General features: G+C 35.3%; 3 protein-coding genes and 1 pseudogene across 7 annotated transcripts; 2 read left to right on the top strand and 2 right to left on the bottom strand.

The window, feature by feature from the left end:
• LOC109360877 (beta-1,3-galactosyltransferase GALT1-like) lies at positions 1–6,001 on the top strand. Of its 4 annotated transcripts, none has more exons than XM_019606064.1 (8): positions 1–22; positions 1,691–2,819; positions 3,304–3,539; positions 3,626–3,907; positions 4,275–4,403; positions 4,474–4,653; positions 5,234–5,341; positions 5,457–6,001. In XM_019606064.1, exons 2-8 carry the CDS (start codon positions 2,054–2,056, stop codon positions 5,670–5,672), a joined length of 1,917 nt encoding a protein of 638 aa, XP_019461609.1. In that variant the 5' UTR covers positions 1–22; positions 1,691–2,053; the 3' UTR covers positions 5,673–6,001. The 4 variants fall into 4 exon arrangements, with proteins under 4 accessions (XP_019461609.1, XP_019461610.1, XP_019461607.1 ...); XM_019606062.1 differs by lacking the exon at positions 1–22 and adding an exon at positions 797–894; XM_019606063.1 differs by lacking the exon at positions 1–22 and adding an exon at positions 1,535–1,586.
• On the bottom strand, positions 6,766–9,052 carry LOC109360878 (50S ribosomal protein L18). Of its 2 annotated transcripts, none has more exons than XM_019606068.1 (5): positions 8,970–9,052; positions 8,455–8,570; positions 7,564–7,658; positions 7,143–7,295; positions 6,766–6,993 (listed from the first exon to the last, which is right to left on the bottom strand). In XM_019606068.1, the coding sequence occupies exons 2-5, from the start codon at positions 8,549–8,551 to the stop codon at positions 6,838–6,840; spliced, it is 501 nt and encodes a 166-aa protein (XP_019461613.1). In that variant the 5' UTR covers positions 8,552–8,570; positions 8,970–9,052; the 3' UTR covers positions 6,766–6,837. The 2 variants fall into 2 exon arrangements, with proteins under 2 accessions (XP_019461613.1, XP_019461612.1); XM_019606067.1 differs by lacking the exon at positions 8,970–9,052 and adding an exon at positions 8,831–8,946.
• LOC109359209 (E3 ubiquitin-protein ligase RNF181-like) lies at positions 10,235–11,209 on the top strand. The gene has a single exon (XM_019603783.1). The coding sequence runs from the start codon at positions 10,346–10,348 to the stop codon at positions 11,036–11,038; it is 693 nt and encodes a 230-aa protein (XP_019459328.1). The 5' UTR covers positions 10,235–10,345; the 3' UTR covers positions 11,039–11,209.
• On the bottom strand, positions 11,055–12,665 carry LOC109359693 (annotated as a pseudogene).

Raw genomic sequence — 12,978 nt, 5'->3', positions numbered from 1 at the left:
TTTTCCGAGAAAATCTCTTCAGGTAACACAATTCTCTCACTCTTCTACTATTTCACTTGTTGTCACTGCTCAACATTGCACTTCTCTCTTCACCATTATTACAATTCGGTTCTTTCTATTTTCGCTTTTTTGTTCGAGATTCTCTGTCAATTTTTGGTGTGGTTCGATCTGTGTGATGCTGTGCTTGCATTCATTTGCTCACTTCTGTGTCGCTCCGGAGAATCGAAGTACATAATGAGAAATGAGCATCTAGTGGACCACTATACCATTGTGTCATTGGTTGAAGGATTCGTTTTGAAATGAACTACAGATTACTTTTTCTTTTTGTATATTTATTGCTAAGTATTGTTATATTTTTGTTTTTGAAGATTAAGATTTGTGTTTTTGTTGTAACTTTTATTATGATTGATCCTTCTTTTCTCTCGGCTTTTAATTTTGGAGAGCAACGAACTTGAGGAAGAAGTTACTCATACACTTTTCAAGCTCTTCAGATCTTCCATATTTTTTTGTTTTTTTGTCCTTGCGGTTATTTATGTAAACAGATTCGAAGTTGATTTGATATAAAGCAAAGTAGTGGAGGGAGTAAGATCTGTGTTAAAATGGAAATATTTGCATGAAGAAACCGTTTATTTGTCCTTAGTTGTTTAATCTAGTTATTTACTATTTAGTATTTATAACAAAATGCATAATTTGTCATTTCGATTGAATTTATCTTTCTGTTGTTTTCTTGATATTAAACCATTTAATGCATCTTTGTTCTATAAAGTATTCTGTCTGATTTTCACTTTATTGCTCCTAATTATAGTTGATGATTCAGCTTGTAATGAAAATAAAGCAAGTCAGCAAGCCTAGTCCAAGAGGAAGGGAGTTGGGACACTAAGCATGAAATCTCAGGTTCGATCATGTGCTCATACTCATGTGTATACAAAACATCGTTAGGAGGGGTCCTGCTTAGGCACCTAACTGTATTAGGATATTTGTCGCTCACGGATCGATCTACCTAATATGACATGTTTTAGTACTATGTTTGGCCAAATGGTGGTTTGGTGGTGATAGCTATCTCGGCTTGTAATAAGTTAAGACCTTGTTAATTAAGATGTTTTGATATCAAATCTCTCTTTTACCTTTCACATATGAGCAAAGCTTGATGAAGATTCTCTTCTCTAGGTGTGGTGTGTGTTTGTGTGTGTGCAGGTTTGGTGTGAGTAAAAATTTACCGGTTGAGATCTGTAGGGTTGGACAATATTCCCTTATCTTTGGTAACAAAAATAAAATAAAACTGGTGGCTTGCTGAGGAGGGCATTGACTTTTATTGTTTATTGCTAGACTAATATATTATAAATGGAAATACTTTTCTTCACTTAAATGCTGATGGGGAATATATATAATAATTTCCTTATATCATACTAGGAAACAAGCACATGAAGCCATAGCTGTATCTGTCATTTTTGTTGGAAAGAAACTGTGATCCATATTACTTGGTGTAAAATTTCTACTGTTTTTAAGATGGTGTTCATCTTCTATAGTAAGTTCCTAACAAGGTGCTAGTTTTCTTCAACTGAGAACAGAGCATATGCTTGCTTTTGGTTTGTATTAATTTGTTGTCAGAACATTGTGTATGAGTTTTTTATGCAGGCTTGCTACTTTATTTAAGTTCAGAATTTTCATACCTTTTTTCCTATGAATGCAGGGTCGACATGCTAGTTAAGTCTCATATGCTTCCCAAGTGATTCTCATGTTTGATATCTGAGCATCCAGTATATGCTTTTGAGGCCAGGTGGTTGATACTTGACATTAGATATATAGCAAACTAAAGGAAAGAAGTGAATCTTGCACTGCTATTTAGTGAAAGTTTTCCTTTGGGTGTTTCTTAGAATCTGATAAGAACTTAAAAAAAATCTTCCTTCCTTATGGACTTGTGCTTACTTTTACTCCATATTTAGAGTGAGGAACCATATGAAAGACCATGGTCAATATAGCAGTAGTTTGGTGTCCATAATGATTAAGTGCTGTGAAGGTGCAGGGTTATTGCTTCAATCATAGGATCATCAAAATGAATAAATTATATGGAGGACTTCTGATTACCTCTTCATTTATGCTGTTTATGCTTATGATCCTGCGATATGGGGTCATGAAATATCCTGTTGATGGAGGTTATCTGACTATACCTGTCACCATTAATGGTACTAATCCTCTAGAATGGATAAATTCTGTGATTCCGCCTGCTGTTCAAAATCCAGACAGTGATTCTCAAGTAATTTCTACTGATATTCTAATATCTAGCCTCTTTTCTGGGAGCAGCTTTACCAAAGAAGAGCAACAAGCTCTGCAGACATGGAACCGGTTGAAACACTTACTTGATCATGCTCAGGGTTTACCTAATGCAGCAGGAGCTATCAAAGAAGCTGCCAGTGCATGGAACAATCTTGTTTCCTCAATTGAAGAGCAAAGACAGGGCCATGCAAATGATAGTTCGAGAACAAATGAGAAACAGTGTCCCCATTTTCTTAATAAGATGGATTCTACTGAAGTTGGTAATAGTAGTTACAAATTGCAGGTACCTTGCGGCCTGACACAGGGTTCTTCCATCACTGTAATTGGAGTTCCAAATGGTCTCCTAGGTGATTTTCGGATCGACTTGACTGGAGAACTGCTTCCTGGGGAGCCAGATCCCCCTATTATTTTGCACTATAACATTAGGCTTCATGGTGATAAAATCACTGAAGATCCAGTAATTGTCCAAAACTCCTGGACAGTAGCTCATGATTGGGGTGGAGAGGAGCGTTGTCCATCCCTTAATCCTGAAAAAGTTACTAAAGGTGAAATACTGTACCAATTGTTTGGTTCAACATACATATGAATGCATGTTTGTCATAGTTGAAATCAATGTTCCTCTATGATTCTGAAATCAATTTTAAAATTTGAGCCCGTGACTACTGAAGAGTGTTTGTTATATAACTGAAATAGCAATATAGAGTTCTTGAATTGAAGATACTCGTGTTTTTTATTTGGTTTTATTGTACTATTGATGTCATGGGACAGTTGCAACTTGCAACGGAATCGAATCCTATCCACACCAAAATCATTTGTTTGTTATAAGTTTTTTAAAACAAATCCACTGCTCTTCTGCTCTATTACATTTTTTGTGTTAAAGATTTGTCTGCATGGTTTTTGCTTATCCAGAAGTTGTGTTAGAAATTGTTCATAATTGTCCTATTTATTTTTCAATTTTAAACTCCATAAGGTGCTTTTGCATAACTACTTTTTATTTCATATGTTTAATTTTACTTTTGTTTTTGACAGTTGATGAGTTGGAGCAGTGCAGTAAGATTGTAGGGAAGAACATTAGCCAACATTATGTGGCCAGCATGCGTTCCCACACTTCAAGGAGATTTTCAGAAGCAGAAGAACAATCAGAAAATAATAAATACTTTCCCTTCAAACAAGGTTACCCATTTGTTGCAACTCTTAGAGTGGGATCAGAGGGAATCCAGATGACAGTTGATGGGAAGCACATAACTTCATTCGCTTTCCGTGAAGTACTTTCTTTCTCTTTTTTTATTATTCAATTGTTGAATAATTGTAAATTTTAATATGTTGACTGACTTAGTTGGTTACAATTCAGACTTTGGAGCCATGGCTTGTCAGTGAAATAAAAATTTCAGGGGACCTTAAGTTAATTTCTGTTCTTGCCAGTGGTCTGCCGACATCAGAGGATTCAGAGCATATTATTGATCTTGAATCATTGAAAGCAAGTTCTATATCTGCGCAGACCTCGTTGGATCTCTTCATTGGTGTTTTCTCTACCGCTAACAATTTTAAGCGTCGGATGGCTGTTAGAAGAACCTGGATGCAGTACAATGCTATTAGATCAAATACAACGGCTGTGCGGTTCTTTGTTGGTTTGGTGGGTATTGCTTGTGACTTTTTCTCACATGACTCTGACAATTAGTAAAATTGGGGAAAACCTATCCATTCATTAAATCTCTATATAAAATTAATGAGTCTTTTCATTAGTGGGTGTTCAAACTGAGGTCTCATTTCTCATTAACAAGCAAAAGCCGAGTATAAATTGTTTATATTGGAGCATTTGTTTTCAGCATCTTTGAACTATCTTAGCCTTTTCATTCTGATGAAGATTGAGATGACTACGATACTTATTTTGGTTTTTTATGCATATACTTATTTTGTTTTGCTCCTTCTTCAAAGCTCTCTGTTTGGTGTTACATGTACGTTTTTGCTTAATTATGTCTCCTCTGTTTGAGTTGATGCAGCATAAAAGCCAAATAGTTAATGAAGAATTGTGGAAAGAAGCTCAAACCTATAGAGATATACAGTTGATGCCATTTGTTGACTACTATAGCCTCATCACGTGGAAATCTTTAGCAATCTGCATTTTTGGGGTAACATCTTGTCTTTTCCTTTAACTTGGAGAATCCTTCTTCTGCCTCATTGACATGATCCCTTCAACAGATGGAGGTTGTTTCAGCAAAGTTTGTTATGAAGACAGATGATGATGCATTTGTGCGTGTGGATGAGGTGTTAGGCTCTTTGAAAAAGATCAATGTGGCCCATGGGTTACTATATGGCCTCATCAATTCAGATTCCGAACCTCATCGAAATTCTGATAGCAAATGGTACATCAGCCCACAGGTATAGATATCCCCTTATTTAAGAATTATGTCTCTCTTGTTCCATTTGTTTATATTATTAGTTTCTTATTATAACAGATAATTCTAACTTGAAAAACTGTAGGATAAGCTCATTCAGTGTGTAATGTTTATTGACAAGGCTTGCTTGTAAGTAGATCTAGGTTGAATATAATTGTCTTTGTGGAAGTATATATAATCTATTCATCTCAAAGTAAAGAACATTTAATGAATATAATTTGTCATGGTAGGATTGAAACTATATTGTTCAGCCATAGATAGATGCATGTATGTCAGTTATCATATGTGTGTTTCATCTGAAAGTGACAATCCAGATGATAGGTTACTTTGTCTGAAACTTGTTAAAAACTTAATGTTAACTCCGAAATTTGACAGAATTGCTTCCCTGCTAAACTACTCAAACTCCTATGTACACTTCGTTTCTTTTATCTTTAGCTATTCGGAATTTAAAGCCAGTGCTTTAATTTGCTTTGTCCTTTTCATTTGCATTTTGCTTTTGTTGTCTTTACTTGTCTAGTTTCATCTAACTTAATAATATCAAATTTCCTGCTGCTATGATAAAGGAGTGGAGTGAAGCAACTTATCCTCCTTGGGCACATGGTCCTGGGTATGTGATCTCACATGATATAGCAAGAACAGTGTACAAGAAATACAGAGAGGGCCATTTGAAGGTATTATCATAAAATCCAATACTTTTTCAAAAGGTGCAATTAGGCTCCAAATGCATTTTGCACTAAATGCACCTAGTTACATATTCATACACTCAATTTTGTCATTGTCTGGCAGATGTTTAAATTAGAAGACGTGGCAATGGGAATCTGGATCGCAGATATGAAGAAGGAAGGTCTAGAAGTTCGATACGAGAACGAAGGTAGAGTCTACAATGAGGGTTGCAAGGATGAATACGTGGTTGCCCATTACCAAGGTCCTCGGGAGATGCTGTGTTTATGGCAGAAACTTCAGGAAGGAAAAGGTGCAAAATGTTGCGGTGCTAGGAGATGATTACTTGAACTTGACCGATCAGGTTACATATAACTTCTGATAGAAAAGAATTTCACCCTTTTTGAATGACATGGGAGCTTGTATAATAATTAGAATAGTTATGCCTAGCCAGAAATTATTAGAATTAGATAACACTAGGCCATATTTGTTTGTAGTCATATTCTTTTACGTAAATCTGATGTTTGTTCTATGTAGGGAAGGGGAGAAAGTTGTATAGAGCTGACAGTCGAAAATAGGTTATATTTCCTATACCTGGTTCAATTTTTTGAATGAGAACATGTCACTGTAAAAAGAAACCTCAATTTTTTAACGAATTATTTTTGCTCTCATTCAAAACTAGAGGATCAGTCCTGTCACATTTGAACTTGCCATTGTGAGTCATTTTTAAGGTTATTAGCTAAAGGTTGCAGGTCCTTATTAGAAAAATTAAAAAAATAGTGATCATATATAGCAAACTTGAATGCCACAAACATACATTTTGATTCAATGTGTGCAACATTTCTTAACATTGTGACATCTGATCTATCCACATCAGTTTGTATTATTGCTAATTTGAGGGTTTTTTTACTATCAATAGTATCCCCTTATTATGAGTAATCCCTTTCAGACTTCGTGACTATCACTCCCAGCAAGTGTCATTTTCAGGAATCGAACTTTGACCTGTCTTTCTGGGCATCTAGTGAAACCTTACACTATTATACCAACGCCTTGATGGTTGCTAATTTGGGGTTTTGATGCTGTTTTTCTTTGCTTAGGTTTTTCTGTTAAATAATTTTAGATCTCACATCATGGCCTCCGTGTGGGAATTAAGAAACAAATCCAGTACACTGTGTTAGAACCATAACATAAATTATATAACAAGGACTAAATTGTCAAATTAAATGGGACAACTTAACATCTCACAGATGTATTTGTAATCACTTTTCAGCAATGGATCAAAACTTTCCTTAAATCAAGGATTCAGAAGGCCAGAGCTTTAATCATCCTGAAATATCCAGTTGCACCACAAAACTCTACTTTGGTAAGTGCATGACATAACACACTCATTCAAAAATGCAAATTACTTAAGTCCATAACATTTGGACATGATCTATCTGATAAGATCACTTCTATATTGGTTGCTTGATATGTTTCACAAAAGGGCTTACAGCAGCAGCTGCAGACCTTATTTCGGCAAGAATCCATAACTGGAAATGGCAATCTCAAAGGCTTGCAGTCTTTCTCCACGACGGACTCCATTCCGATCATAGGATGATATTTCATTTATGTTGAGATCAGTGCATACTTTGATAAGTGCCTCCCCAACACGTTGAGCAGCTTCCTAGAACCATGTTATGCCATAACAGAAAAAATCCAAAGCATAATGAGATGAAAAATTAATTCACAAAAGGGAAGTCCTCGAGAGCCAACTCAGTTAATAGACATAGATTGTGATTACCCAGGTTTTATGAGATGAGATGGACTACTTACAACAGTGCCACACGGGGGATTTTCTCGGAACATTTTCTGGAGAGTGCTTCCATAGAACAAACACTTCTTATTTTTGTCATCTACAAGCATAGCATACAATTGCCTGTCTGAGCAAAATACTGAAAGCCTTGGATTTTTAGCAGTTCCATTGAACTGAAAAAGATAGCATACTTATGAGAAATATAAGGGGCAATGTTAGAGTCCATACTAGGATGGATTCAAGGGTATAAGATGCTAAATGACATAGCAGACAGGTAGACCATATAGAAAAACAAAATGTGACTGCAGAGCACCTTAATCATGCCAAAGATACAAGGGATTTGGCCCATAATGAATGTAAAGTATTTTAAAGGGTGAAGATATAACAAAAACATAATACAACCACGACTGCTACTTTTCTCAGAATGAATAGAAGGCAAACCTTTTTCAGCCTCCTTATGTTCAGAGTTTTTGCACTTTCCGTTCTAGTTCTTGCCCTAGCTTCAATCACTAATGGTTTCTTGGCTAAATTTAAACCTGTAAGGAATTTTGAAGTTCATGATATCAATATCCAAAGTCATACTCAATCTATGAAGCACGGACACTGACACAATGTGGACACACCAAATTCTAAAATTTGTAAGATGCTGATATATAATTGAAAATTTAAGGAAAAAGTTTCATTGCACATTATATATGTGTGTGTGTTCAAAATTTACAATAGCTTGGTATATGTTATACTTATAGGTGCCAATATTTACTACTGAGGAAGCCCTTTCCAGATATAAGAGGGTAACCTTACAGTGATAAAACATCATGAACTGACTAGGGTAAGTGATAACTGAGTAGTGGAGCTTGGGAAATGATAATCTGGTACATCATTGCTCCTTACTTAAAAAAATAGAAAATGACAGACACTAATGACACTCGTGTATTTAGTGTGTGGTTCGTGTCCATGTTGAAATATGTCTGTCACACGAACACCACACCAATATGGTGTGTTCATACTTCGTACAATAAGAACAACCAAAGTCTTAGTCTCATTAGGTAGGGCCGGTCAATTATGACATAATTGATATTCAACAAAGTTTTATATTGATCATCGATACTTAACGCAACCTTCACATTTTATCCGGCCTTGGGACCGACTAAGTATAGCATTAACTACACATTCTTCATAGATCAACATAATGTCAACCTAAAGATATTATATTATGTAATTAAGTTCTATAAGCATATAGCTGGTATACACATCATAAAGTCAAATTATTCAACAGATGCTATTATAACACAACAAAAATGTCAAGAAATAAACAAGCTGGGTTAAACTTACCTCTACATCGTGTCTGAAAGCAAATAAACAGTTTTGGGTGGATTCCAAATACAGCAGAATTCTTAAACTGCAGCACTGGAGCATTCACTTGAACCATATTGCACAAGTATCAAGCACTGCGTGAACACCAAAATTTATGTTACAAATGCATAAGCAAGACTGAATTTCTTAGAGGAATTTTAACAAACAGTTAACATGCAGGTTCCGTTAAAGCATCGCTTTTATTATCATCTGTTTGTCATTGAAGAAGACAGTGAACAGAAATCTACGTTGGGTGCAAAATGATAATGAAAATCAGATAACTGTGTTTGGGATTGCAATTGAGTGTTGAAATGGAAGAATAATTGTAGTTTAATAGAGAAGTTAAAGGTGGTACATGAAATTATTAGATCAAATTTATTGTAGTATTGTTGAGAAATGTTTGTTTGGATGGTATTAGAAATGGTATCAAGTTTTGGATGGTATTAGAAATGGTGTCTTGGATGTTAATATTTCAACAGAAATGCATACACGACCTAAAAGTAGAAGAGAGATATGTTATCCAAATCCTGTTATAAATTATGTCTCGTAGGATTTGTAACCGCATATATCAGTCAATAAAAGTCTTCCTTAACTTGAGAAGTGCTTTCGCAAGAGACACTCACACACAACAAGATCCATTTCTTTAAAAAGGATTTCTACATAAAAAAGTTAAGAGTGCACTTGATGAGAAAATGTGGTTTATATTATGGGAGGGGATACAATAATAAACTTTTTAAATTTACTTCAGATCCTATCTATCCATTCTAAATAAATCCAATAGTTTGAATTATTGGGTATATCTAAATCATTATATTTTTTAGAGTTGATAATAATAAAGATAAACGTGGAAGGTACCAAAAAAATTAGGATGTAAAAATTAGGTTCGGTTCAGTTTTTGTTGCATTTTAGTGACCGAACCCATAAAAAACATATGGTTCGGTTCCACTTAATTAACCGCAAATTAACTATGAGAACCGAACCAAACCGCTCTTGAATGGTTTGGTTCCACAGTTTTTTCATTTACTTTTTTATAAAAAACTTTACATCAATTTAAAATATATTATCAGAGATATTGTTTATCCTTTTAATATTATTATAAAAAATTATGAATCATATAACAATACAATTTATGATTAGTAATATATATCAATTAGTAAAATATATAATGATTACATTTATAACCTTATATTTCATGATTAGTAACATATGTAGGAATACATGTATAACAATATATGATATATGTTAGTTTCAAACTTTAATATCACAAAGTTAGAAAATATGTTCCAAATCATAAGACATTAGAAAATAATTTAGTAACTAATAATATATATAATACTAACTTAATAACAATTAGTAACATATATGATACTATAATTCACACAAAAATTGATAATTTAAACTAGAAAAATGGTTGAAGAATTCAAACAATAATAAAATATTATTCCCTAATGCTAATATATATTTCTTTAATTCAAACAATAATATATGTTCCTAAATTTTTAAAACCATAAATCAAAACGAACATAAACAACTCATTAAAAAAATAACCGAACTGAACCACAAATCCAAACCAAACTACATTTTACAATTTGGTTTGGTTCGGGCACTTTCACCGTTTAAACCGAACCGCCTAAATCCTAAAAAAAATAGAAGCAACACTGTCAAAAATACGCGGACATACCAAATCAACAACTCATCCACACGCTACACCTCAAAAAAACAATGTTCCAGATCCTTCTATACCCTTCTCTCACTTTCTCAAGAACCTTCTTTTCCCCCCTGTTTATATTCATTCCACTCTCACCCCTTTTCTCACCTATCCAAAAAGATCTTTCCTTTTTCTTTTTATTTTTATTTTTGAATTAAATCAATGGCATCTGAACCAGAGGTTTCTGAACTCACCTCTCTGTTTGAAACGTTATTTAGAAACAGAGACATGTCTCTGTTCCTACCCTTCATCTTTGGTTCCCCAGAATCATCACCACCAAGTGGAAATAACGAAGACCCATATCAGGAAAATGATGATAATGAAGATTCCCACCGTCAAAGAATCATCTTGGTGAACCCTTTTACACAGGGCATGGTGGTGGTTGATGGTGCTTCAAGCCTTGAGAATCTGTTTCGTGAACTTGGGAGTAGCAAAAGTGGTCACCCACCAGCTTCAAAGGAATCAATTGAGGCCATTCCAAGTGTGGAAATTGTAGGAAGTGATGATCTTGATGAGTGTGTGGTTTGTTTGGAAGAGTTTGAGGTTGGTGGGGTGGCAAAAGTTATGCCTTGTAAGCATAAATTTCACCCTAATTGCATTGAAAAGTGGCTTGGGATTCATGGAAATTGTCCTGTTTGTAGGTATCAGATGCCTGTTGAGGAGAAAGATGGGGGCATGAAAAGGGATGAGGAAGAAGGACGAGGAGAGAGGAGAAGGGTTGGTGGTGGTGAAGTTTGGGTTAGTTTTTCTATTAATAGAGGACGTAGGAGAAGCCATGATTCAAATCAAGCTCCTTCTGGTGATTCCAGTGATAATTCATATAGTCCTAGTGATGCTGCTGAGGTAGAGAATTAGAGAGGGAGAGAGAGAATTGTATAGTGTTATGTTTCAATTTGGTGATGGACATGTACAGGAACAAAATGCAGAAAATTGTTGGGATAAATAAGATCATGATTTTTTCCTTGTCTCCTTATTCTTTCCAATGAAATATTTTATTGCTTGTATGATTAAAAGTCAGAATTTAACTCTTTTTACAAAAAAAAGAATACGGAGGAGTAATTCATGAAGGTTTTTTAGTTCAAGGGCAGAAGGGAATGAAATGGCTTTATATTGGAAAGGTAGGATTGTGATTCTCGTTCTCAAGTCAAAATACAATGTTATTGCCACCTAAATGCTTGGCTTTGGCTTTGGCTTACTCTTTTCCAAACTCAATATGCATAACAAATATAATAGTTTGCTTTAACATGTGAATCAGAATCTGCTTCCCTTTCTCTCAGAATCTTGATTCCTTTGTATCTTCCTAGCATCAGCAGTGTAGCCATTGGGTTTGTGCCTGGTGACTTCGGAAAAGTTCAGCCATCTATTACCCTCTGTACTAAGGGTATACCTTCATCCTGAGGAATGAATCTTTTTTGGAGTGTGTGACCATCCATTCTAACAAGTGTAGCTATCAGGAATCGAACTATTGATTCTTTTAGTTATTTGGGATTGCAGTGCGCCTTACACCATTATATCAACTCCTTGTTTATTCCTCAGTCCCTTTACACTATAAGCGTTGTAGTGGTTATCAACAACTGATCTAACCCTGGAACCTCCATGGCAGTGATAGATAGTTCTCACATTTTTCTTGCAAAAGTCATCCTATGTCAATTTATTTTGGCTTTATTCAGCAAAGAAAAAATGCAACAGATTTAGACCTTGCAATTTTGTCAAGAAGTGTTGTCATCTTTACGCATTCTTCCATGTTATTATGAGTTGCTAGATAGTTGAACTTCACAGAAGGGTTCAGCCTAGGGTCTGTGTTGTTTAGTTCAAGGATCCCTTTATAATTCAATCCTATCTTGGCAGCTACAGTAACCTTTGTTGCATTGGAACTTTGGGGCAGAATTGATGCCTCAATTATGACCAAGTCTTCTTTTATGCCCTAGAGCTGTTGTGTCTTGTCTTGTGAGAATGCAGAGGAAATTTCTTTGGGGCAATTTACTGCATAAGAGATTTCATCTTTCTTTTTCACTTTATATGTCACCAAGTTATTATTAAATGGAAGTGGTCTTTCATGTCTAATCCTGATGCTCTTTGGGTTAAGGTTATTAAGTCTAAGTATGGGTTGGTGTCTGCGCCCTCGCGTTCGTTAGTAGTGTCGTCTTGGTGGAGGGGTGTGTGTTCGGTGGGGATGTCTAGTTTGTCTAGTAGGGATTGGTTTTCTTCCAATTTTGGTATGGTGATTGGGGATGGTTCATCTGCTAGTTTTTGGGATGATATTTGTTTTGGTCAGGTCCCGCTTCGAGTTGCTTTTCCGCGCCTGTGGTCGGTGGCTGCTAACAGGTTTTCTTTTGTTGCTGAGAATGGTTCCTGGATCAATGATAGGTGGGTTTGGGAGATTAGGTGGAGGAGGCCTCTTTTTGTGTGGGAATCGGCTTTGGAGAGAAATTTGTATGCAACTATTAGCCCGATTTCTTGTGTTGTTGGTAAAGAGGATCATCTGAGATGGAAGTTAACCTCTTCTGGCGTTTATGAAGTTAAATCTTCTTATGATGTGTTGTTAAATGCTCCTCAGCATCCTCTAGGTAATATTTTTAATTTTGTTTGGATTAAATGTGTTCTTCTAAAGTGTGCTGCTTCATCTGGAAAGTGATTAGAGGAAAAGTGGCTACCAAGTGTGATCTTCGGAAGAGATCTCTCCCTCTTTCAAATGATGATTTGAGTTGCGTGTTTTGTAAAAGCTATCCGTAATCTTTAAATCATTTGTTTCTATCTTGTGTTTTTGCTGAGAATATTTGGAAGAGTGTTTATTC

Source organism: Lupinus angustifolius, chromosome LG11 (assembly GCF_001865875.1).
Source record: "Lupinus angustifolius cultivar Tanjil chromosome LG11, LupAngTanjil_v1.0, whole genome shotgun sequence".
NCBI lineage: Eukaryota > Viridiplantae > Streptophyta > Magnoliopsida > Fabales > Fabaceae > Lupinus > Lupinus angustifolius.
The sequence above is the reverse complement of the archived record's forward strand: the minus strand, read 5'-3'. Positions and strand labels throughout refer to the sequence as shown.